Below are 27,399 nucleotides of genomic sequence, written 5' to 3'. Positions count from 1 at the left end.
GGTCGCTGGAGAGCGGTCTGTGTGACAGCTCTCCAGCGACCAAACAGCGACGCTGCAGCGATCCGGATCGTTGTCGGTATCGCTGCAGCGTCGTCAAGTGTGACGGTACCTTAACTAATCCCACGATTCCCGGGAGGATGTTACTGCGAATGTTCGGGGAGGAACACTTCAAAATTCCAACCTGAGGCCCAATTCCACTATACCTAGAATCCAGTGACTGGATGAAATTCTTGCCAGGCAGGGAGGAAGAGGGGAAGCATTTGCCCTTCCTCCAATATAAATCCTTATCTTTTCCTCTTTTGTCTTTCTCTGAAAGAGGTACAAACTGGGAAATCTCTTCTATCACCAGATTTGTCCAGGATGTCATGCAGAACCTGACCACAAAGATACTCTTTATACTGACATCCCCCGGCCAACATTTGAGTCATAGCGGGTTACAAGTGGCGTTAGAGAGGCAGCCTGACATGGCCGCCAGCCTCTACGAGAAAGGCAGCAGTTCCCTGAATCAATGGTAGATTGTTCTGAGATAAAAAGAGCCTGGCCATTATCCCTTAGTTGATCTTCCAGTTGTTACATACATATCTTAATAAATCTGGCTGTACAAGTCACCAAGATAGCAGGTTCCAGGGCTTCCGTTGAGGATTCCCAGGTATGCCTTAGGGGTCTATCAGGGTCTTTCACGATACCCATGTCTCCAAAGGGCAAGGTAGATTTTCTTGATGACTTGGCCACTGCTACGTCTATCTTTGGAATTTTATCCCACGGCTGTCTCATCAAATGGGCACTTTCTCTTTGAAGATGAGGGTAGCGAATCTTTCCTTTAAGTTTTTCCCCATTCTTTTTTAATGAGAGTTGAATGTTCTCATTTATTGGAAATGTATGCTTCTTCTGATCTAACATCTCCCAAACAATGTACTATTTTTTTTTGGCATCTATGATGCCCATGGTAGCCCTTGCAGCCTTGACCAATCTATCCGTGTCTTCTACAGGCAAGCACAGTCTACCCCCTGTACCGCCATCGGAGGATGAAAAGAGGAATCAGATCCAAATTCACCTTTTGACTTAATTGATTCATTGGAATCAGATGGTATTCTGGTTTTCCTTCTCCTCTTCTTATCACTTTCTTTATGGATTAGGGTCTTATGGGAATCTTTAAAGTCTGCCCTAACAATTGATTTTAAATCCATGGTGAAGTTTGGGGATTGCTCAAAATTAGTTTTCTGGATATATGCTGAGCAAAGTTTCTTCTGCCATGAGCTAAATAAAGTATCCCTGCAAAGCGCACTCTCATTGTTTTTAAGCTTTGCGCTAAATTTCTGAGGTGCTTCCTAATAAACAAGAAAAAGGACCCAATTTCCATTAGGAACTTTCACGAAGATCACACACAACTCAGTCGTTTAATAAGGGTACCAGATTCGGAGGCTGGATCAAATGACACAATTGTTCTCCCCTGAAGGCAGTGGATCCACAATCGACTCTGCTTCTCTGGCTGGCCTTACAGTCGCTTCTTCAATAACTCGTGCAACTGCTAATGATGTGCCCACTGAGGAGCCGCTGTTGTTGCAGCTCCTCCTTAATAATCACAGTGGAAAGAAGAGCCGAAGCAAAGGCGCTCTATGGTGGGACCGGCCACAGCATCGCATGCCAAATAGACGTCTCATCTGGATCCCAAGGGAGTGGTAACTTCTGGGACACCAATGTGCTCATCAGGGCAAGCCAAGCACATACCTGGGATGACATGGCAGCCAGCAGACACATGTAAAGTCTCTGCTGGTTGTGTCTGCATGAACCCCCACTGGACTTGCGGTGGCGCCTCCAGGAAGAAGTCATAGGCATTACGAGCAAGAAGCCGCTCTTTCAGGCAACAGGGAAGGATCTGGATAAGCTTCTTCCATTAGTTCCACACCTGAATCTTCAGATACATGTTCCCTCAAGGACAGGAAACCGGAGGCGGAGCATGCTCAGATTAAGAGCTCGTCACCAACACATTAATTTTTTTCCCTATTTTCCTTCAGAAAATCTGGGGTGCGTCTTATGGTCATGTGCGTCTTATAATAAGAAAAATACGATATATATTGTGATAGGATCTTAAAGATGGAAATATCCCTTTAAGTACCATTTGTCTTTTGTGGTGCTGTCTCCTAGATTAGTTTTGTAGTGCAGCAGGATTCAGGAGGACGGCCATTTGGCATTGGAGCACATGGGTCTCACTGGATTGGTTTTTGGGAGCTATGTCGCTTCTTCATTTATTTTTCAGTTGAAAGACAGAGCTGATTAGAGGCTTTTTTTTTAGGGATGAGTTGAAGATTTTATTGATTATAATCACCCAATTATCATGAGGTTCAGTTAAGGTTAAAGTGGTAGCTCCCTCCCTCAAATAATCAAGTAGATGCATCTGTTTCTATTGACAGTGGCATCTAATGGGTTATGCGGCCGAGATTGGTACTACCACCGATGGCAGCTATTGCAGTAATTTGGCAGCTATCATATGCAGCTGTCTCCCGCTGCTTGTGAGCCAGCCTCACCATCGAGTCGTATATGCAAGGTTTTTTCATTAATACATTGCCCGCTGCGCCGTACATGTATTGCGGATGTAAGGAAGTGTTTAAACACAATTTTAATATGATTTAGAGAAATTTGTTATTAGACAACAAATAAGAAGAAAACCTCATAATGGTTAATAAAAAAGGGATGAAAAACAATTGAGAAACAAAAATTGTTAAATAGCATTAACCTGGGAGGAAAAAAAACAAACTTACTGCTGCAAGTCCATGATATCCAGCAGAAACTGCTGATATATAAATATATAAGGTATGTATAAGGTATGTCTTTTTGGATAACCGTGCACCCGTGACTGGCTATCTGCACTGGTCTTGAAAGATATTCCAACGTCGCTTTACATCGCTCACTGTTAAAAAGAAAAAAGAAAGTCAGAAAGGTAAATCAGCTCACGGTGTATGAGCAAATGTAAAGAGACAAGCCAAAAATTGTAAGGTCTCAAATATACTGAGCATAAAGACACAAGGGGTCAGATACATCTGTGCAGATGCAAACATAGGGCTATTATGAACAAAACTCACACACTCCAATCACGTGACTAGTGCTCCTAAAAACGTTGTACTGAAGACACTTCCTGGCTTCAAGTTTTCTTTTAATTAAAATGTATTAAGCAATGGATCTAAGTCACACAAATGCAAAATTAAATCAAATTAGCAGAATTGTGGGTTTGCAACTGTGTTTCACAGATCCTCATCGAGTTATATGGCCATTTTTTTTTCACGGATAAGTGTATAGCTCCATGAACTATAGCACTGATTCATCAAAACATTTTTGGCCAGAACCTTGGTGTAATTTGCTTGAAAAAGTGGCAAAATTTTGGCACAACTCAAGGGTGTACAAAAATTTGGCGACTCTTGACGTTTCTTCCAGCTCTGCCAAAATGGGCGAAATGGGGGACTGGCAACACAGCTCGACTAATTCATGACAACCTGTGATGTTGCCTACACCAGAAATCTTACTACAGTGAATGAAGGCACCGCTTCATGAATCCTTGATTTCTCTACTAACAATTGATAACGTTATCCTATGAACATGCATTGCACGTCTCATCATACATAGGTCAAGCGAAACACAGGGTAAACCTTCTATGAGAGATTATTAGACTAATCTACTATATAATTGTCTAAGGGTCACTTCCGTCTGTCCTGTCTCGGATAATCATTGTTCGCGGCCTCTGTCTGTCATAGAAATGCAAGTCGCTGATTGGTCTCGCCAGCTGCCTGTCATGGCTGCCGCGACCAATCAGGGATGGCCACAGTCCGATTAGTCCCTCCCTACTCCCCTGCAGTCAGTGCCCGGCGCCCGCTCCATACTCCCAGCAGTCAGCGCCCGCTCCATACTCCCCTCCAGTCACCGCTCACACAGGGTTAATGCCAGCGGTAACGGACCGCGTTATGCCGCGGGTAACACACTCCGTTACCACCGCTATTAACTCTGTGTGACCAAGTTTTTACTATTGATGCTGCTTATGCAGCATCAATAGTAAAAAGATCTAATGTTAAAAATAATAAAAAAAACAAAAAACCTGCTATACTCACCTTCCGTAGTCAGACGATGTGCTTGCGCCTGCCGCCAGCTTCCGGTCCCAGAGATGCATTGCAAAATTACCCAGAAGACTTAGCGGTCTCGCGAGACCGCTAAGTGATCTGGATAATTTCGCAATGCATCCTGGGAACGCCAGATGGCGGCAGCCGAGCGCGCATCGCCAGAGGTTTGCTGGATCCCGCCGGCGGGTGAGTATATAACTTTTTTATTTTAATTATTTATTTATTTTTTTAACAGGGATATGGTGCCCACACTGCTAAATACTACGTGGGCTGTGTTAGATACCGCGTGGCTGCTATATACTACCTGGTCAGTGTTAGATACTATGTGGGCTGTGTTCTATACTGCGTGGGCTGCGTCATTATATACTACACTAGATGGTGGCCCGATTCGAACGCATCGGGTATTCTATAATATGCATGTCCACGTAGTATATTGCCCAGCCACGTAGTATATTGCCCAGTCACGTAGTATATTGCCCAGTCACGTAGTATATTGCCAAGCGACGTAGTATATTGCCCAGTCACGTAGTATGTTGCCCAGTCACGTATGTTGCCCAGTCACGTAGTATGTTGCCCAGCTACGTAGTATGTTGCCCAGCCACGTAGTATATTGCTCAGCCACGTAGTATATTGCCCAGCCACGTAGTATATTGCCCAGCCACGTAGTATATTGCCCAGCCACGTGGTACATTGCCCAGCCACGTGGTACATTGCCCAGCCACGTGGTACATTGCCCAGCCACGTAGTACATTGCCCAGCCACGTAGTACATTGCCCAGTCACGTAGTACATTGCCCAGCCACGTAGTACATTGCCCAGCCACGTAGTACATTGCCCAGCCACGTAGTACATTGCCCAGCCACGTAGTACATTGCCCTGCCATGTAGTATATTGCCCAGCCACATAGTATATAGCAGAGCCACGTAGTAAGGTATATTGCCCAGCCACATAGTATATAGCAGAGCCACGTAGCATATTGCCCAGCGACGGAGTATATTGTCCAGCCACATAGTATATTGCCCAGTCACGTAGTATATTGTCAAGCACAGAGCCACGTAGTATAGAGACTTAAAAAAAAATAAACATATACTCACCTTCCGAAGGCCCGTTGAAGTCCTGCTATACTCACCATCCGCCGCCTTTCCCGCTCCTCGCCACGCTCACGGGACCGCTCCATTGCAAGCGGCAGCTTCCAGTCCCAGGGCTGGTGTGAGCGTGACCGCGACGTCATCATAGGTCCTATGACCGTGACGTCACGGCAGGTCCTTGTCGCACACCAGCCCTGGGACCAGAAGCTGCTGGCGGTCCCGGGAGCGTGGCAAGGAGCGGGAAAGGCGGCAGATGGTGAGTATAGCAGGTTTTTTGTTTTTATTTTTAACATGACATATTTTTACTATTGATACTGCAGACACACAGGGTTAATAGCAGTGGTAACAGAGTGCGTTACACCGCGGGTCGTTTCCGCTGCCATTAACCCTGTGTGAGTGGTGAGTGGAGGGGATTACGGAGTGGGCGCTGGGCAGTGAGTGCAGGGGAGTAGGGGAGGGACTAATCGGACTGTGCCCGTCGCTGATTGGTCGCGGCAGCCATGACAAGCAGCTGCCGAGACCAATCAGCGAATGAATAACCGTGACAGAAGGACAGACAGACGGACGGAAGTGACCCTTAGACAATTATATAGTAGATGGCTGCTATATACGTGAGCAGTGTTATATACTACGTGGCTGTGTTCTATACTGCGTGCTATATACTACGTGGCCACTGTTAGATACTATGTGGGCTGTGCTATATATTACGTGGCCAGTTTTACATACTACGTGGGCTGTTATATACTGTGTGGGCTGTTATATACTACGTGGGCTGTGTTATATACTACGTGGCCTATATTAACGCATCGGGTATTCTAAAATATGTATGTATGTATATAGCAGCCACATGGTATATACCACAGGCCACGTAGTACTCATATATACTACGTGGCTGCTATATACATATTCTCGAATACCCGATGCGTTAGAATCGGGCCACCATCTAGCTGTTATATAAAGGGGAAAACTTGATACACTTGCGTATGATATATATATATGTATGATATAGATATATATATATATATATGTATGATATATATATATATACACACACACACACACACACAGTGGGTAGGCCACAACTATGAGAATGTGAAAGTCAAAATGTTTTTCAAAATGAGAAGACAAATCCAGAAAATCACCTTGTCTGATTTGGCTAGATTTATTTTTCAAATTGTGGTGGAAAATAAGTATTTGGTCACTAACAAGAGTTCATCTCAATATTTTGTTATATATCCTTTGTTGGCAATGACAAAGGTCAAACGTTTTCTTTAAGTCTTCACAAGGTTGGCACACACTGTTGTTGGTATGTTGGCCCATTCCTCCATGCAGATTTCCTCTAGAGCAGTGATGTTTTGGGCCTGTCGCTGGGCAACACGGACTTTCAACTCCCTCCAAAGCTTTTCTATGAGGTTGACATCTGGAGACTGGCTAGGCCACTCCAGGACCTTCATATACTTCTTAGGAAGCCACTCCTTTGTTGGCCAGGCGGTGTGCTTGGGATCATTATCATGCTGAAAGACCCATCCACGTTTCATCTTCAATGCCCTTGCTGACGGATGGAGGTTTGCACTCAAAATCTCACGATACATGGCCCCATACATTCTTTCATGTTTCTATCAAACAGTTCTACTTTGGTTTCATCAGGCCATATGACAATCTCTCAATACTCTTCTGAATATTCCAAATGTTCTCTCGCAAACTTCAGACGGGCCCGGACATGTACTGGCTTAAAGGGAACCTGTCACCCCAAAAATCTAAAATGAGCTGCGGCCACCGGCATTAGGGGCTTTTTTACAGCATTGTGTAATGCTGTAGATAAGCCCCCGATGTATCCTGAAAGATGATAAAAAGAGGCTTGATTATACTCACCTCGGGGCGGTCCCGCTGCGGTCCGGTACAGCGCCTCCTATCTTCATGCCACAGCTCCGGCGCACGCATACTTTGTCTGGCCTGTTGAGGACAGAGAAAAGTACTGCAAAGCGCAGGCGCCGGGCCTCTCTGAACTTTCCCGGCACCTGCGCACTGCAGTACTTTGCTCTGCCCTCAACAGGGCAGACAAAGTATGCCTGCACCGGAGCCGCAGCGTGAAGACAAGAAGAGGAAGTCATCGTAAGAAGATGGGAGGCCCCGGACCACGACGCCCATCGGACCGGACCGCAGCGGGACCGCCCCTGGGTGAGTATAATCTAACCTGTTTTTCTCATCTTTCAGGATACATCGGGGGCTTATCTACAACATTACAGAATGCTGTAGATAAGCACCTGATGACTGTGGGCTTAGCACATCCTCGATTTTCGGGGTGACAGGTTCCCTTTAATACAGATAACTTTCACACTATCTGTACCCCGCAACATAAATCACAGTGCTGATGGTTGCTATGGCAACCTAAGCCTGCGCAATGGCTTTGAGGTCTGCTTGGCCTTGCCATAAACATGGTCCAACAGTCATGTGTCAGTAAAACTGACAGGTCTAATGCTCTGCAATACATATCACACCCCCTGAGGAAACCAAACACAAATATCGTAGTTACTCACCGATAACGGTATTTCTCTGATCCGATGACGGCACCACGGAGAGAGAGGGATCCGCCGTCAGGGACAGGAAAGCCACAGGTCAAAAAGGCGGGACCTCTCCTCCACCTCAGTTTGGTTTACAGAGCCTTAACAGGACTTCAGCTGTAACTTAAATGGTTATTTGCACACACAAAATCTTTCAAATCATTAGATTTTTTTTTCCAACACCGTGTGACTAAACATTAGTAGTGTGCACACCCATATGTGAATGGAGGGAATATACGGGTGCCGTCATAGGGTCAGAGAAATACCGTTATCGGTGAGTAACTGCGATATTCTCTTACCCCCATGACGGCACCACGGAGAGAATTTCATAGAATGTGTATTTAGGGTAGGATTACTGCCTCTAGAACTCTTCTACCGCAGGTTAAGTCTGAAGACGAAGATAGGTCAACTTGGTAGTGCTTAAAAAATGTAGAGGGAGAGGACCAAGTGGCTGCTCTACATATCTGGTCGATTGATGCTCCAGCTCGCTCTGCCCAAGAGGTTGCCACCGATCTGGTTGAATGAGCCTTAATTGTGTCTGGAATGGCTTCCTCGGATGAGGTATATGACAAGACGACGGCATCCCTTACCCATCTCGCCAACGTGGCTTTTGATGCTTTGTGTCCTTTGTTTGGCCCATGAAAACAGACAAACAGAGACCTCCCTTTCCTACACTCCCTCGTGGCTGATATATAATAGGTCAGACATCTCTTCACATCTAGTGTGTGCAGAGTCCTTTCCTTTTCATTTTTGGGATTTGGGCAAAAGGATGGTAAAGATATCTCTTGGGATCTATGAAATCTTGATGCCACTTTAGGAAGGTAGGATGGATCAGTCCTAAGGACTACTCTGTCCTCTAATATCTGGGTAAGGCTGGGTTCCCATTGCGTTATGGGACCGCGTTAAACGGACAGCGTTGCACGGCGAAATTAACGCCATGCAACGCGGCCGTTAACACGCCCATTCACGCTAATGGGAACGCGCTTCACTAGCGCGTGCCATGTTCGGCACGCGCTAGCGACGCGCCGGTGATTCCTGGCGCGCCGCGGACGCTGCTTGCAGCGTCCGAGGCGCGCCCGCGGTCCGTTCCCCGCTCTCGCAGATCGGGGATCTGCGAGAGCGGGGACGTTACCGCGACCCCGACCGCAGCCCCATAGAAAACATTGCGTTAGCGCAATCCGCTAGCGCTAAACGGATTGCACTAACGCAATGTCACCCTAGCCTTAGAGGTGGGTAAGCTGATAGAGCCTGTAAGTCACTGATTCTGCGACCTGAGGTTAGCGCTACTATTAGGGAGGTTTTCAGGGAAATTATTTTTAAAGAAGCCTGCGATAAGGGTTCAAAAGGCGCTTTAGTAAGTGCAGAAAGAACTAGGTTCAGATCCCAAGGAGGAGAAGTGTGATGTATGACAGGTCTGGATCTAGTTGAAGCTTTAATAAACCTTTTTATCCTGCGGTTCCCTACCAAGTCATAGTTATAAAGGGCGCCTAATGCTGCAATTTGAACTTTTAGAGTGCTTGTTGCCAAGCCTTTCTCTAACCCTTTTTGGAGGAATTCTAGTACTTCCTGAATTGGGATCTCCCCTGATAAACTGACCCCTGAACTTGAGAGGAATCTGTTCCAGACTTTGCCATATCCTCTCGTAGTTACCGGTTTCCTACTGGCCAACAGAGTTGAAACTAGATTTGGAGAAAACCCCTTCCTGGTTAAAAGCTCCCTCCCAAATTCCAGGCTGTCATATGCAAATTTTTACTTGTGGATGATTTATTGGCCCCTGGCGCACAAGGTTTAGGATATCTGGGAGGACCCAAGGCTCTGTTACAGACATTAGGCGTAACCAAGGAAACCACGTTCTTTTTGGCCAAAATGGGGCTATCATGATCACTCTTGCTCTGTCCTCCTGAATCTTCTTTAGAACTAATGGAACCAAAGCTATCGGGGGGGAAAGGCATAAGCTAGTTGGAAATTCCAGGGAATTAGAAAGGCGTCTAGGGTCACTGGATTCCCCCGTGGATCTATTGAACAGAATTCCTGTGTTTTCCGGTTCTGACTGTTTGCGAACAGATCTATATCCGGGGCCCCCCCAACGATCCGCTATGTGATTGAATATCTCTTGGTTTAATTCCCATTCCCCCTGCTTCAGCTGTGTTCTGCTTAAAAAATCTGCTGCCTGATTCTCTGTCCCTTTGATATGAAGGGCCGTCAGAGAGGACAGGTTGGTTTCTACTTGTAACAGAATGGATTTCGTCACTTTCATCAGAGATTGGGACCTCGTTCCCCCCTGGTGATTAAAATATGCCACTACCACCCTGTTGTGTCAGTACCCTTACGTGATGGGAGCGGAGGGAAACTAAGAAGTGGTTGAGCGCATATTTTCCTGCCAAAAGCTCTTTCATGTTTGAAGTAAAGAGTTTTTCTTCCCCTGACCATGGGCCCTGGGCAATTTGATCTTTAAGGTGGGCTCCCCAACCCTATGGACTTGCATCAGTGGTCAGGGTTACTGAAACCGGCCATACCCATGGAACCCCCCTGGTGAGATTGGTCGGGTTTGTCCACCAAGCTAGGGAAGCTATTGTTTGTGAGGAGATTTTTAAGCGCTTTTCTAAATCTCCCTTTAAGCGGGATTCTGCTTCTCATATTTCCCACTGGAGATCTCTGGAGTGACACTGAGCCCATTGGACCGCTGGAACGCAGGCCGGCATTGATCCCAATATGGACATTGCTTTTCGTAAAGTAATGACTGGAGAATGTCTTAAATGGTCCACTAGTTGTATCATGTTGGACACTTACTTCTGGAAGACGACATTCTTGTTTTGTTGAGTCTACTATTATCCCTAAGTACTGTTGTACTTGTTCCAATAAAACAAGAAAAAAGCAGCAACACTCCACTTCTTGGTGAAAAAACAAAAGGTTGTTTTTTCACCAAGAAGTGGAGTGTTGCTGCTTTTTTCTTGTTTTATTGGACCCTGTATGCACCTTCTTCATAGCAAGCACCTCCAGCAAGGTGAAGGTTTCTGGAATTTGTCTGTGATTCAGAGCTCATTCATCCTTTACCAGTGAGTACTAGGAGCGGTTTTTCTCAGTGCCATTCATATCTTTTTTTTACTGTTGTACTTGTGTTGGGATAATTCTGGACTTCTCCAGGTTCAATAACCAACCTAGATTTGATAGGGCTGCCATTACTTTGTTTAACTGCTGACTGCAATGGAGAGAGGATTTGCCCATTAAGCTTAAGTCACACTAAACGACTTACCAACGATCACGACCAGCGATACGACCTGGTCGTGATCGTTGGTAAGTCGTTGTGTGGTCGCTGGGGAGCTGTCACACAGACAGCTCTCTCCAGCGACCAACGATCAGGGGAACGACTTCGGCATCGTTGAAACTGTCTTCAACGATGCCGAAGTCCCCCTGCAGCACCCGGGTAACCACGGTAAACATCGGGTTACTAAGTGCAGGGCCGCGCTTAGTAACCCGATATTTACCCTGGTTACCATTGTAAAAGTAAAAAAAAAAAAAAAACAACTACATACTCACATTCTGATGTCTGTCACGTCCCCCGCCGGCGTCCACAGGGTTAAAACTGCTTTCGGCAAGAGCGCTGCTAATGCACGCGCTGCTGCCGAGAGTTTCCCTGCACTGACTGTCAGCGCCGGCAGTAACAGCGGTGACGTCACCGCTGTGCTCTGCTTTACGGCCGGCGGTGACAGTGGACGCCGGGGGACGTGACAGACATCAGAATGTGAGTATGTAGTGTTTTTTTTTTTTTATTTTACAATGGTAACCAGGGTAAATATCGGGTTACTAAGCGCGGCCCTGCGCTTAGTAACCCGATATTTACCCTGGTTACAAGTGAACACATCGCTGGATCGGCGTCACACACGCTGATCCAGCGATGACAGCGGGTGATCAGCGACCAAAAAATGGTCCTGATCATTCCCCAACGACCTCCCAGCAGGGGCCTGATCGTTGGTCGCTGTCACACATAACGAGATCGTTAGCGGGATCGTTGCTACGTCACCAAAAGCGTGACGTTGCAACGATATTGTTATGTGTGACGGTACCTTTACTAGGAGGTCGTCCAGATAAGGGACAATTAACACACTTTGTTCCCTTATGTGGGCCATCACTTCTGCCATTAGTTTTGTAAACACCCTCGGGGCTATGGCAAGGCTGAATGGGAGAGCTCTGTATTGATAATGTTTCAGCTCCCCTTGCATCACTACTGAGATATTTTCGGTAATCCGGATGAATCGGCACATGATAGTATGCGTCTTTTAAGTCTGTGACGGTCATAAAACAAGACGGATGAAGGGTTCTGACACGATTTTATTGTTTCCATCTTGAAACTTTCTGTCACTAGGTACTTGTTTAACTTCTTCAGGTTTATTATTGTTCTGAAAGTCCCATCTGGCTTCGTCCCACGAAAAAGAGGGGCGTAGAAACCTGTTGCTTTCTCCTGTTGTGGGACCTCCTGTAGGACATTCTTTGCTAGGAGACTGTAGACTTCTTTCTGAAAGGCCAGCTGTTCGTTCTCTGATATCCTTTGTGGTGTTGCTACGAATTGATGGTGTGGCTTTGTATGAAATTTCAACTTCAGACCCGTCTCTATTAAAGGGAACCTGTCACCCCGTTTTTTGAGATTGAGCTATAAATACTGTTAAATAGGGCCTGCGCTGTGTGTTCCTATAGTGTATGTAGTGTACCCCGATTCCCTATGTATGCTGAGAAATAACTTACCAAAGTCGCCGTTTTCGCCTGTCAATCAGGCTGGTCAGGTCGGGAGGGCGTGGTGACATCGCTGGTTCTTCCTCAGCTTTACGTTGGTGGCGTAGTGGTGAACAAGCAGCGCGCGATCTGCGCTGTAATCCCTTGCATCGGTGGGGGCGGCCATCTTCCTGGGGCCGCGCGTGCGCAGATCGAGTGCTCTGCTGCACGGGGCTTCAGGAAAATGGCCGCGGGATGCCGCGCGTGCGCATTAGAGATCGCGGCGGCCATTTTCCCAAAGCCGAGATGCAAACTCGGCTTTGGGAAAATGGCCGCCGCGATCTCTAATGCGCACGCGCGGCATCCCGCGGCCATTTTCCTGAAGCCCCGTGCAGCAGAGCACTCGATCTGCGCACGCGCGGCCCCAGGAAGATGGCCGCCCCCACCGATGCAAGGGATTACAGCGCAGATCGCGCGCTGCTTGTTCACCACTACGCCACTACGCCACCAACGTAAAGCTGAGGAAGAACCACCGATGTCACCACGCCCTCCCGACCTGACCAGCCTGATTGACAGGCGAAAACGGCGACTTTGGTAAGTTATTTCTCAGCATACATGGGGAATTGGGGTACACTACATACACTATAGGAACACACAGCGCAGGCCCTATTTAACAGTATTTATAGCTCAATCTCAAAAAACGGGGTGACAGGTTCCCTTTAAGTGCTCCCTGATATTTTTTCCCAGGCTTGGAGAAAGTATGTTAGTCTCCCTCCTACCTGGGGCACACCTTCATTGGGTCTGTTTTTTATTATCCAGCTTGTTGAACATAAAACCTCTGCCTTTAAATTTTTTATCTTCCCATCCATCTTTTTGTTTTTTTGGGGGGCGTCTCCGCATAAATTTCCTCCCTCGAAAGGGCCGCCTATAGGATTGATTGGGAAACCCTGGGAAGGCTTTTTTCTTATCTACAGCTTTTTCGAGGATATCATCCAGTGTAGGTCCAAACAAAAATTCCCCCTCACACAGTATGGAACACAATTTTGCTTTTGTTCGCAAATCACCCGGCCAGCACTTCAGCCATAGTGCTCTTCTGGCTGCATTTGAAAATGAAGCTGATCTCGCTGTCAGCCTGACCGAGTCTATGGAGTCGTCTGCCAAATATGCTGCGGCTCCCCTCATGACTGATACGGAGGACTCCCTTGGAGTTTTATTTTTTAATTGGGTCTCCAGGTGATCCAGCCATACCATTAAGGGTATGTGTCCACGTTCAGGATTGCATCAGGATTTGGTCAGGATTTTATGTCAGTATTTGTAAGCCAAAACCAGGAGTGGGTGATAAATGCAGAAGTGGTGCATATGTTTCTATTATACTTTTCCTCTAATTGTTCCACTCCTGGTTTTGGCTTACAAATACTGACATAAAATCCTGACCAAATCCTGATGCAATCCTGAACGTGGAGGCTCTTGCTGTACATGTGGCAGCTATCCCAGGTTTTAATCCCCCGCTAGCTGCCTCCCAGCATCCCTTCAAGAACCCGTCCGCTCTTTTATCCATGGGATCTTTAAGGGTTCCCATATCCTCAAAGGGTAGAGCAAATTTTTTAGAGGCTTTCGCAATAGCGACATCCAATTTTGGCGCTTTACCCCATGAGGAACAGGCTGGATCATCAAATGGATACTTCCTCTTAGGGGTTAAAAGGACTTTTTTATCTGGTCTCTTCCACTCTTTATCAGCGCCTGAATCTTATTATTTAACGGGAACACCCTACGCCTCTTTTTTTCAAGGCCTCCAAACATAAGGTCTTGTGCGTTTTTTTAGCACAAGTATCTGTCAGCCCCATGGTGGTCCTAACCATTTTAAAGGGAACCTGTCACCTGAATTTGGCGGGACTGGTTTTGGGTCATATGGGCGGAGTTTTCTGGTGTTTGATTCACCCTTTCCTTACCCGCTGGCTGCAATATTGGATTGAAGTTCATTCTCTGTCCTCCATAGTACACGCCTGCGCAAAGCAATCTTGCCTTGTGCAGGCGTGTACTATAGAGGACAGAGAATGAACTTCAATCCAATATTGCAGCCAGCATGCAGCCAGCGGGTAAGGAAAGGGTGAATCAAACACCAGAAAACTCCGCCCATATGACCCAAAACCAGTCCCGCCAAATTCAGGTGACAGGTTCCCTTTAATTAATGCATCCATTTCCTCAATAGGGAAACAGTTACGGTCCCCTTGTGAGGATGTAGAGGATGAAGCTGAGGACGACGTAGAGCTATCCGAACCATAATGGATACTATCTTCCTCACTGAAACTGTAATTTGGGGATTTATCTCTGCGTTTCCTTTTACGGCTTTTTACCCCTTTTAGCGCATCTTCTACTTGGGTTTTTATTAAGTCTTTGAGCTCAGATGCAAATCTTGGGGTTTCTTCATTTACAGTATTCTGTATACATAAGGCATAGAGCTTTTTTGCCCATGTGGCTGGTAAATCTGCCAAGCAGAGTGGGCAGACTTTATTTTTGGTTTTCCCCTTGCACTTCTTTCCCTAAAAAAAATACAATAAACCCCTATTTAGCGTATATACATTCACGGAGGTCACTTACCCTCCTAATGTAAGGGAGATACCGGTTCTGGTCTTGGGGATGCCTCCTCCATCTGAACCGCTGTTCTTCTCCTGGATCCACTAGAGCCTCGGCTGGGCTGGGATCCCGAGCTGTGGCGCTAAGCAGGTTGGTCCTGGTTTTTCTTTTGCGTGTGACGGCGCTCCTGTGAGTCTTCTTTCCGTGGGGTTTGCGGAGTCTCCTCCACTCATATTGGTGGTATTTTTGAGCATCGGTGACAGATTCCCCGCCGCCTTTATGTTGAAAATGCGGCGCAAGGCAACTTCCGGTTTACCCAGAGGTACCCTGCGCCGCCCCGGAGGTGACCCCTGCGCCTGCGCATTAAGCGCCGCAGGACCTCGCGCGCGTCATCAGCTGCCGGCTCCAGGGAGGGACGGAGGGATCGCTGCAGCCACCGCTGCTTACATTCTTATGCCTCCAGTAGGTGACCGTAGGGCATAGATTAGAGGTGTTACATATGCTATGGTCTTAGCCTCTAGTTACATGAGAGATGGTGTGGTTCTGGCCTACATGGCTCTCAATTAGTCTAATAGACTTGTTATATGGTAATTTGATATACCTATAATGGATTCACCTGGCTCCAGTATCCGTATTCCCTGCTGACCGCAATAGGGTTGTTTTTTGAGGCACCTTGTTCATGTCTATGTATGTTTAGTTTTGTATTTCAGTGTTTAATAAAAGTATTTGGTTTTTAAATGAATGTATTTAGTGGCACTTCTTGGATCACAGGTTAATATCTGTGCTCTTGATATGATATATATGTGCACACAATGCGGATTTTGCTGCGGATCCGCAGCAGTTTCCCATGAGTTTACAGTACAATGTAAACCTATGGGAAACAGAAAACGCAGTGCCCATGCTGCGGAAAAAAACGTGTGGAAACGCAGCGGTTTACATTCTGCAGCATGTCACTTCTTTCTGCGGATTCCGCAGCGGTTTTGCAGCTGCTCCAATAGAAAACCGCTGTTGTAAAACTGCAGTGAAATCCGTGATAAATCTGCAGCGTTTTTGCCCTGCAGATTTATCAAATTTGCTGCGACAAAATCTGCAGTGGACCATTATACGTGTGCACATAGCCTAACAATCAGAGCAACATATTAGGCTATGTCCACATGTTGCGTTTTTGATGGTTTTTTCTCCCCACAGGCAAAGCCTGCTCTCTTGGCAGTAAGAAACTTGCATCAGAAACTCCGGCATTGCTCGGGTTATGGGGCGCTTTTGTCAGGGTACATTTGTGTCTGGTGCCGGCTGATAAAGGTTAGTGCAGAAAAAAAATCGGATTCTACTTCAGCAGAGTTTAGCACCAGAAACTGATCCCGGCGTTTTTTGAAGAACGCTGAAAGAAGAGACACCCTGCACACGGGAAAAAGCAATGTTTGCAGGAGACATTTCTGAAATCTCACACACAGAGGAGCATCTGCAGAAACAAAGGATGACGAAACGCAACATGTGAACCTGGCGGAGTCACAACTACTGACCGTGGCCCACAGGTATCGGGCACACACACACACACACATACTATGATGCCCGCTCACCTACCGTGCTGACGCAGGCCTTTTACCTCACAGCCTCCAGCCCGCTACATTATACAGTGATGTCAGAGGTAAAACATTTGGCAGTTGGGAGGGAATACATTAAGGGGTTAATCTGGCACTAGCACCCCGCACTCAGTAACGCAGCGCATGACGGTGGCGGGGAGGCCCGGTCCGCACACAGCGCAGCCCTCCCCCTGCCCGCGGTCTGTGGCGGCCGCACATCACCTGTACACAGCGGCGGTCACACACTGTCACACTGTCTGCTCCTTCCCACAATCCCAGCGGCGGTTGGCGCTCACGTGACGCACAATCAGCGCACACAGGGCAGAACACAAAGCTCCAGAACGATCCAGAACTCCAGGGGCGTGTCCTACAGCAGCGGAAGTCCCGCCCCCGCCGCAGCGGAAGTGTGCTCAGGTGCGAGAAGCCGGCGGGCGGACAGTTAGAGGAAATTGTCCGCAGTGAGAACATGTCTAACCCGGCGCCCAACAGCAGGCCGTCCCACCCGGACAACCCGCGGGTGTTTTTTGATGTGGAGGTGGGAGGTGAACAGGGTGAGTGGTGGGACAGAGACCTGGCAGCGTGGGAATGAATAGTGCGGGAGGAACAGCGGCTGTATAACTGGAGGGGGATTATGTGTGATGGAGGGAGCCACGCTATAACTGTAGGAGATATGGGGGATTATATGGGTGATGTGCTGAGAGGGGGACGGAGGAGCCGTATAACTAGGAGATATGGGGGATTATATGGGTGATGTGCTGAGCAGCTGTATAACTAGAAGATATGGGGGATTATATGGGTGATGTGGTGAGCGGGGGACGGAGGAGCCGTATAACTAGGAGATATGGGGGATTATATGGGTGATGTGGTGAGCGGGGGACGGAGGAGCCGTATAACTAGGAGATATGGGGGATTATATGGGTGATGTGCTGAGCGGGGGACGGAGGAGCCGTATAACTAGGAGATATGGGGGATTATATGGGTGATGTGCTGAGCGGGGGACGGAGGAGCCGTATAACTAGGAGATATGGGGGATTATATGGGTGATGTGCTGAGCGGGGGACGGAGGAGCCGTATAACTAGGAGATATGGGGGATTATATGGGTGATGTGCTGAGCGGGGGACGGAGGAGCTGTATAACTAGGAGATATGGGGGATTATATGGGTGATGTGCTGAGCGGGGGACGGAGGAGCTGTATAACTAGGAGATATGGGGGATTATATGGGTGATGTGCTGAGCGGGGGACGGAGGAGCTGTATAACTAGGAGATATGGGGGATTATATGGGTGATGTGCTGAGCGGGGGACGGAGGAGCTGTATAACTAGGAGATATGGGGGATTATATGGGTGATGTGCTGAGCGGGGGACGGAGGAGCTGTATAACTAGGAGATATGGGGGATTATATGGGTGATGTGCTGAGCGGGGGACGGAGGAGCTGTATAACTAGGAGATATGGGGGATTATATGGGTGATGTGCTGAGCAGGGGACGGAGCAGCTGTATAACTAGGAGATATGGGTGATAGGCTGAGAGGGGGACGGAGGAGCTGTATAACTAGGAGATATGGGGGATTATATGGGTGATGTGCTGAGCAGGGGACGGAGCAGCTGTATAACTAGGAGATATGGGTGATAGGCTGAGAGGGGGACGGAGGAGCTGTATAACTAGGAGATATGGGGGATTATATGGGTGATGTGCTGAGCGGGGGACGGAGGAGCTGTATAACTAGGAGATATGGGGGATTATATGGGTGATGTGCTGAGAGGGGGACGGAGGAGCCGTATAATTAGGAGATATGGGGGATTATATGGGTGATGTGCTGAGCGGGGGATGGAGCAGCCGTATAACTAGGAGATATGGGGGATTATATGGGTGATGTGCTGAGAGGGGGACGGAGGAGCTGTATAACTAGGAGATATGGGGGATTATATGGGTGATGTGCTGAGAGGGGGACGGAGGAGCCGTATAACTAGGAGATATGGGGGATTATATGGGTGATGTGCTGAGCGGGGGACGGAGGAGCCGTATAACTAGGAGATATGGGGGATTATATGGGTGATGTGCTGAGCGGGGGACGGAGGAGCCGTATAACTAGGAGATATGGGGGATTATATGGGTGATGTGCTGAGCGGGGGACGGAGGAGCCGTATAACTAGGAGATATGGGGGATTATATGGGTGATGTGCTGAGCGGGGGACGGAGGAGCCGTATAACTAGGAGATATGGGGGATTATATGGGTGATGTGCTGAGCGGGGGACGGAGGATCCGTATAACTAGGAGATATGGGGGATTATATGGGTGATGTGCTGAGCGGGGGACGGAGGATCCGTATAACTAGGAGATTTGGGGGATTATATGGGTGATGTGCTGAGAGGGGGACGGAGCAGCTGTATAACTAGGAGATATGGGGGATTATATGGGTGATGTGCTGAGCGGGGGACGGAGGAGCCGTATAACTAGGAGATATGGGGGATTATATGGGTGATGTGCTGAGCGGGGGACGGAGGATCCGTATAACTAGGAGATATGGGGGATTATATGGGTGATGTGCTGAGAGGGGGACGGAGGAGCCGTATAACTAGGAGATATGGGGGATTATATGGGTGATGTGCTGAGCGGGGGACGGAGGAGCTGTATAACTAGGAGATATGGGGGATTATATGGGTGATGTGCTGAGCGGGGGACGGAGGAGCTGTATAACTAGGAGATATGGGGGATTATATGGGTGATGTGCTGAGCGGGGGACGGAGGAGCTGTATAACTAGGAGATATGGGGGATTATATGGGTGATGTGCTGAGAGGGGGACAGAGGAGCCGTATAATTAGTAGATATGGGGGATTATATGGGTGATGTGCTGAGCGGGGGATGGAGCAGCCGTATAACTAGGAGATATGGGGGATTATATGGGTGATGTGCTGAGAGGGGGACGGAGGAGCTGTATAACTAGGAGATATGGGGGATTATATGGGTGATGTGCTGAGCGGGGGACGGAGGAGCCGTATAACTAGGAGATATGGGTGATGTGCTGAGAGGGGGACGGAGGAGCCGTATAACTAGGAGATATGGGGGATTATATGGGTGATGTGCTGAGGGGGACGGAGCAGCTGTATAATTAGGAGATACGGGGGATTATATGGGTGATGTGCTGAGCAGGGGACGGAGCAGCCGTATAACTAGGAGATATGGGGGATTATATGGGTGATGTGCTGAGCAGAGGACGGAGGAGCCGTATAACTAGGAGATATGGGGGATTATATGGGTGATGTGCTGAGCAGAGGACGGAGCAGCCGTATAACTAGGAAATATGGGGGATTATATGGGTGATGTGCTGAGCAGAGGACGGAGGAGCCGTATAACTAGGAGATATGGGGGATTATATGGGTGATGTGCTGAGAGGGGGACGGAGCAGCTGTATAATTAGGAGATATGGGGGATCATATGGGTGATGTGCTGAGCGGGGGACGGAGCAGCTGTATAACTAGGAGATATGGGGGATTATATGGGTGATGTACTGAGAGGGGGACGGAGCAGCTGTATAATAAGGAGATATGGGGGATTATATGGGTGATGTGCTGAGAGGGGGACGGAGCAGCTGTATAACGGAGATATGGGGGATTATATGGGTGATGTACTGAGCGGGGGACGGAGGAGCCGTATAACTAGGAGATATGGGGGATTATATGGGTGATGTGCTGAGAGGGGGACTGAGGAGCCGTATAACTAGGAGATATGGGGGATTATATGGGTGATGTGCTGAGAGGGGGACGGAGCAGCTGTATAACTAGGAGATATGGGGGATTATATGGATGATGTGCGAGCAGGGGACGGAGCAGCTTTATAACTAGGAGATATGGGGGATTATATGGGTGATGTGCTGAGGGGGACGGAACAGCTGTATAATGAGGAGATATGGGGGATTATATGGATGATGTGCGAGCAGGGGACGGAGCAGCTGTATAACTAGGAGATATGGGGAGTGATCATATGTATGATGGATGGAGCTGCTATGTAACTGCAGCATTTATGGATGATTATTATATGTATAATGTACTGAGCAGAGAATGGAGTGGCTTTACTACTGGAGGGTAACTGTGTGATGGCTGGAGCTGCTGTATAACGGAGTGTGGGAGAGGTTATGTTATATAGCAGCTCTGTCCTCAGTATAGCTTGGAGATATGGGGATGATTATAACACTCTGAATAGTGAGCATTGTAGTCACTGGACACCAGGGATGAGTGATGTGTATTATTATTCATTTTTCTAGCGCCATTTATTCCATGGCGCTTTACATGTGAACGGGGCAAATATAGACAAGTACAATAAACGTGAGTAAAACAAGGCACACACAAGTACAGGAGGAGAGAGGACCCTGCCCGCAAGGGCTCACAGTCTACAGGGGATGGGTGAGGATACACTAGGTGAGGGTAGCTGGTCAAGTGGCGGTTCAGTATACTGGGGATCACTGCAGGTTGTAGGCTTGTCAGAAGAGGTTGGTCTTCATGTTCCTTTTGAAGGATTCCGTGGTAGGTGAGAGCCTGATGTGTTGGCGTAGAGAGTTCCAGAGTATAGGGGAAGCACGGGAGAAGTCTTGGATGCGGTTGTGGGAGGAAGAGATGAGAGAGGAGTAGAGAAGGAGATCATGAGATGATCGAAGGTTGCGTGTAGGTAGGTAACGGGAGACCATGTCACAGATGTATGGAGGAGTCAGATTGTGAATGGCTTTATATGTCATTGTTAGTGTTTTGAGCTTTAGCCTCTGGGCAATAGGAATCCAGTGAAAGGGCCTGGCAGAGAGGAGAGGCTGGGGAGTAACGGGGAGACAGGTGGATTAGTTGGGCAGAAGAGTTTAGGATGGATTGGAGACGGTGCTAGAGGGGAGGCCAGAGAGTAGGAGGTTGCAGTAGTCGAGGCTGGAGATAAGGGCATGTACTAGTGGTTTTGTGGTTTCATGGTCAAGAAATGCACGGATCCGGGAAATGTTTTTGAGTTGGAATCGGCAAGAGCTTGGATATGTGGCTTGAAAGAGAGGGCAGAGTCAAGGATCACCCAGAGGCACCGAGCGTGCGGGACCGGGAAAGTGAGCAGCCATTGACATTGATGAATAGGTCGGGTGGAGGGGTAGAGTGAGGTGGGGGAAAGATAATGAATTCTGTTTTATCCATGTTCAGTTTTAGAATACGAGCAGAAAAGAAGGATGAAATAGCAGACAGTGTGGGATTTTGGTCAGTAAGGAAGTGAGGTCGGGTCCAGATAGGTAGATCTGCGTGTCATCAGCGTAGAGATGATATTGTAAACCGTGGGATTCTATGAGTTGTCCCAGGCCGAAGATGTAGATGTAGATGGAGAAGAGTAGGGGTCCTAGAACTGAGCCTTGGGGAACACCGACAGGGGGCGAGATGAGGAGGCGGTGTGGGAGAGGTAGACACTGAATGTCCGGTCTGTTAGATATGATGAGATCCAGGATAGGGCCAAGTCTGTGATGCCAAGAGATGAGAGAATCTGTAACAGGAGGGAGTGGTACAGTGTCGAAGACAGAAGACAGGTGCAGGAGGAGATGGACGGAGTAGTGTCGCTTGCTCTTGGCGGTTAGGTCATTGCTCACTTTAGTTAGGGCAGTTTCAGTTGATTGATGTGTTCAGAAGCCAGATTGTAACTGGTCAAAGAGGGAGCAGGAGGAGAGGTGGGAGGACAGTTCAAGATGGACATGCTGTTCCAGTAGTTTTGAGGCATAAGGGAGAAGGGATATCGGGCGATAGCTGGACACAGAGGATGGGTCAAGGGAGGATTTTTTTGAGGATCGGTGTGATTGATGTGTGTTTGAAGGATGAAGGGAAGACACCGTTTGTAAGTGAGAGGTTGAAGAGTTGTGTTAGGGTTGTGATGAAGACTTTTGCGAGGTTTGCGAGTCAAGGGTGCAAGTGGTGAGATGTGATCTTGATAGAAGGATGGAGAGCTGATCGTCTGTCATGGTGGAGAAGCTTGCTTGTATGGGTGCACATACAGGCTCGGAGTCCGGACCGATCTGATTTGGGTTCATTTGTATTCGTGCCAGGGTAACACTGGCCGTACCCCTCACACATTGGATTTTGCCATCCTTGTTCCTCTGGATGATGAGCTGCTGTCAGGTGTGTGGGAGCTCCTGATCTCCTGAAGTACATGTGTCCTGGGTCTGGTACACGGGGTAATGTGCAGCGTTCCTGCTTGTAGCTAGGGCAGACGACTCGCAGTATAAGTTGTAGACCGCTGCTGCTTCCATGTTGCTGCACGTTTAGTGTCAGGGTCTTCCATGTTTGGATTTCGGGTTCCCATGTCGGGTAGATTATGCTTCTGCTGGCTTCTTGCATCTGATTGTCTTGCTGTTTTTCATTTTAGTTGGCCGAGTTGTGCTAGAACTATTCGCTGATGTAGTTCCAAAAACTGCTGAAAATTTCCGAGCGCTGTGTACAGGAGAAAAAGGATTAGGAAAGACCACCGGGAAGCCTCTTCACTTTAAAGGATGCCCATTTCATAGAAGTAAGTCGTTCACATGTCACAAATTGCTATATTTCTGATGTTAATGGGTGTCCGTCACCCCAAAATGCATTTTTGGCTAGATGGTGCTGTAGGGGACTTGGCCATTCTGAAAACCATATCAGCATGGTACATGTTACGGGTACAGTGCCTGAAAAAATAGCTCAATTCTTATGCAAATGGGGCTGCTACCCCTCCTTATGTGTATATTGGGACTTTCCCCGCTTCTGATTGATAGTGCCCACTTCTGAAAGCAAGCACTGCCTGTCCTCTACCATGCGCACCCATGGGCTGTGAATACTCTGCTCCATGTTTTCTTTCTGCTGATGCTGCTCGCTACACTAATACACGTGGACGTATAGCAAGCAGCCTCCAAGGAGTTTTCTGCAGCTATTCACTACACTTTTGGGTTTATTAGTGTAGCCAGGATCATTAACAGAAGATGGGGAGGAGAGCATTGCTGGGGACAGGCAATGTCAGTGCACGTGTATATGGTCATTCAGACAATGCTCACTCTGGTAAGCAAGCACTGTCTGTCAGAAGCAGAGGGAGGTCCCCAATGCAAGCAGGGGAGTGTAACTGCACCAAACTGTTTTCTCCACAGCTCTTGGTTGAGGTAAAACACTTGTTAGAGAGTGCAACAGAACCTTTCTGTCTCCCTCTGCCTGTTTCCTCTCCCTCTCCCCTCTTTATCTAATATATAATTGCCTAGAATACTACTTCCTGCAATTTGTGCCAACTTCCGGAGCTAATGTCCGGAGCTAATGTCCGGAGCTAATGTCCGGAGCTAATGTCCGGAGCTAATGTCCGGAGCTAATGTCCGGAGCTAATGTCCGGAGCTAATGTCCGGAGCTAATGTCCGGAGCTAATGTCCGGAGCTAATGTCCGGAGCTAATGTCCGGAGCGAATGTCCGGAGCGAATGTCCGGAGCGAATGTCCGGAGCGAATGTCCGGAGCGAATGTCCGGAGCGAATGTCCGGAGCGAATGTCCGGAGCGAATGTCCGGAGCGAATGTCCGGAGCGAATGTCCGGAGCGAATGTCCGGAGCGAATGTCCGGAGCGAATGTCCGGAGCTAATTTGCCTAGAATACTACTTCCTGCAATTTGTGCCAACTTCCTGTCCGGAGCTAATGTCCGGAGCTAATGTCCGGAGATAAGTGACGTCAACAGTGTCCAGTGTCTGATTGGTCGCTCGCAGCAGGCGGCAACCAATCAGAAACGTGCCGTACTGTGACACACTCCGCCCGCCATTTTGGTGTGATTTTTGAATTTTTACCTCACAGCAAGTTTCTACTGCGTGGAGGCGGGCCCAGTGACGTTGCTCTTCAAGCTCCTGCCGGATTTCGTCAAAAAAATGATAATACCATTTACCAAAACTATATATATTTAGTTGTGAAGTGGTTCAGTGACATTTTCACACCAATTTTGAACTTTTGTTTGGTGTTTTCTCCATATACTGCCTATTATTCACTGACTGTTATACTGAGAGACTGCCGTTTATTAACCTCTTCTTTGCCACATTGGTATATTGCTCTATTATTTGCCACATAAGGACATTGTCCATTATTGCCCAGCAATTTCTCTGCAATATAAACTGCCTATTTATTAATATCTGCATTCCTGCAAAGAACTATTGCCTATTATTAACTGGCTATTTTCCTACTACCTGACACTGCCTCTTATTAACCTGTTTGCCACCACCACGCTTAAAGCTGTTTAGCTTAGCCAACATGAGCTCTAATAGTAAGGATACTAATGACACAGAGCCCAAAGCTGCTGATGGCGCACGTAAGATTAGGTCTGATAGAAAGTATACTAATAATGCAGAGCAAAAAGACGCCGATGCCGCACGTAAGCGCAAACCGCGTGCTAACAAGAGTACAGAGGATAGATGCAAGCGCATGGACACTGTTAAGTATACTAATGACACAGAGTCCAAAGCTTATGATGGCGCACGTAAGATCAGGTCTGATATAAAGTATGGTAATGATTCAGAGCGAAAAGCCGCCGATGCCGCACGTAAGCGCAAACAGCGTGCTAACAAGAGTACAGAGGAGAGATACAAAAGAACCATTGTTGTGGCATTTGCCACAACACGCAAAGTTGTCGTCTGATGTCTTTCATCCCTCCCCTCATAAGCATGTTCATGGATCCTGTGTAACTGTACCTTAAATAACAAGAATTGTCAAGAGCTGGTGAGTGCAGCCATTTTTTGTTCTTTCTTACTATTATTTATTAATTGTATTATTCTTACATTTGAATAAATAAAGTATATATGGATTCTAGACTCCCGATTCTTTAGAATCGGGCTGCCATCTAGTAAAGTATAATGGGCTGTGACACATGATCTCACAGTGAGATGGCTGTCTTGTCTTAACAAGGAGGATTTGAGCTGTTTTTAACCCCTTCCCGACCTTTGACGCATACGCTGCGTCATGAAAGTCGGTGCCATTCCGACCCATGACGCAGCATATGCGTCATGGAAAGATCGCGTCCCTGCAGATCGGGTGAAAGGGTTAACTCCCATTTCACCCGATCTGCAGGGACAGGGGGAGTGGTAGTTTAGCCCAGGGGGGCTGCCTTCACCCCCTCGTGGCTACGATCGCTCTGATTGGGTGTTGAAAGTGAAACTGCCAATCAGCGATTTGTAATATTTCACCTAAAAAAATGGTGAAATATTACAATCCAGCCATGGCCGATGCTGCAATATCATCGGCCATGGCTGGACACACTAATGTGCACCCACTCCACTCCTCCGATCGCCCCCCCCAGCCCCCCGATCTGCGGTCTGCTCCCCTCGGTCCTGTGCTCCGCTCCCCCCGTGCTCCAATCACACCCCCCGTGCTCCAATCACACCCCCCGTGCTCCAATCACACCCCCCGTGCTCCAATCACACCCCCCGTGCTCCAATCACACCCCCCCGCACTCCGATCCCCCCCCCCCGCACAGCGATTTTCCCCCCCCCCCCCCCCCCCCCCCGTGCTCCGATCCACCCGCCCGCACAGCGATCCCCCACTCCGTGCTCCAATCCACCCCCCGTGTTCCGGTCCACCCCCCCGTGCTCCGACGCCCCCCCCCGTGCCCTGATCTCCCCCCCCCCTTATACTTACCTGGCCTCCCGGGGACCGTCCGTCTTCTTTCCTGGGCGCCGCCATCTTCCAAAATGGTGGGCGCATGTGCAGTGCGCCCGCCGAATCTGCCGGCCGGCAGATTCGTTCCAGAGTGAATTTTGATCACTGAGATAGGTTATATCTCGGTGATCAAAATAAAAAAAAAAGTAAATGACCCCCCCCCCTTTGTCACCCCCATAGGTAGGGACAATAAAAAAAATATATATATATTTTTTCCACTAAGGTTGGGGTAAGAACTAGGGTTAGGGGTAGGGTTAGGGGTAGGGTTAGGGTTTCGGTATGTGCACACGTATTCTGTTCCTCTGCGGATTTTTCCGCTGCGGATTTGATAAATCCGCAGTGCTAAACCGCTGCGGATTTATGGCGGATTTACCATGTTTTTTCTGCGCATTTCAATGCGGTTTTACAACAGCGATTTTCTATTTGAGCAGTTGTAAAACCGCTGCGGAATCCGCAGAAAGAAGTGACATGCTGCGGAATGTAAACCGCTGCGTTTCCGTGCAGTTTTTCCGCAGCATGTGTACAGCGATTTTTGTTTCCCGTAGGTTTGCATTGAACTGTAAACTCATGGGAAACTGCTGCGGATCCGCAGCGTTTTCCGCAGCGTGTGCACATACCTTTAGAATTAGGCTATGTGCACACGGTGCGGATTGGCCGCTGCGGATTCGCAGCAGTGTTCCATCAGGTTTACAGTACCATGTAAACATATGGAAAGCCAAATCCGCTGTGCCCATGGTGCGGAAAATACCACGCGGGAACGCTGCGTTGTATTTTCTGCAGCATGTCAATTCTTTGTGCGGATTCCGCAGCGTTTTACACCTGTTCCTCAATAGGAATCCGCAGGTGAAATCCGGACAAAAAACACTGGAAATCCGCGGTAAATCTGCAGGTAAAACGCAGTGAATTTTACCCGCGGATTTTTCAAAAATGGTGCTGAAAAATCTCATACGAATCCGCAACGTTGGCACATAGCCTTAGGGCTAGGGTTGGGTTGGAATTAGGGTTGTGGTTAGGGTTAGGGGTGTGTTGGGGTTACGGGTGTGTTGGGGTTAGGGTTGTGATTAGGGTTACGGCTACAGTTGGGATAAGGGTTAGGGGTGTGTTGGAGTTAGAATTGAGGGGTTTCCACTGTTTAGGCACATC

General features: G+C 48.1%; 1 protein-coding gene and 1 long non-coding RNA gene across 2 annotated transcripts in view; one reads left to right on the top strand and one right to left on the bottom strand.

The window, feature by feature from the left end:
* The window catches only part of LOC138656853 (uncharacterized), a 30,653-nt gene extending 13,676 nt beyond the window's left edge, over nucleotides 1-16,977 (bottom strand). Inside the window, exons 1-2 of the long non-coding RNA XR_011316981.1 lie at nucleotides 16,838-16,977; nucleotides 2,760-2,908 (exon numbers count right to left, since the gene is read on the bottom strand). This is a non-coding gene — a long non-coding RNA (uncharacterized lncRNA). The remainder of the gene's footprint in view (nucleotides 1-2,759; nucleotides 2,909-16,837) is intronic.
* The window catches only part of PPID (peptidylprolyl isomerase D), a 28,384-nt gene continuing 17,896 nt past the window's right edge, over nucleotides 16,912-27,399 (top strand). Inside the window, exons 1-2 of the mRNA XM_069744137.1 lie at nucleotides 16,912-17,166; nucleotides 22,988-23,128. Of these exons, the coding sequence (XP_069600238.1) occupies nucleotides 17,082-17,166; nucleotides 22,988-23,128 (226 nt within the window). The 5' untranslated portion in view covers nucleotides 16,912-17,081. The remainder of the gene's footprint in view (nucleotides 17,167-22,987; nucleotides 23,129-27,399) is intronic.

Source organism: Ranitomeya imitator, chromosome 1 (genome assembly GCF_032444005.1).
Source record: "Ranitomeya imitator isolate aRanImi1 chromosome 1, aRanImi1.pri, whole genome shotgun sequence".
Lineage (NCBI taxonomy): Eukaryota > Metazoa > Chordata > Amphibia > Anura > Dendrobatidae > Ranitomeya > Ranitomeya imitator.
This window is presented reverse-complemented; position numbering and strand designations above follow the sequence as displayed.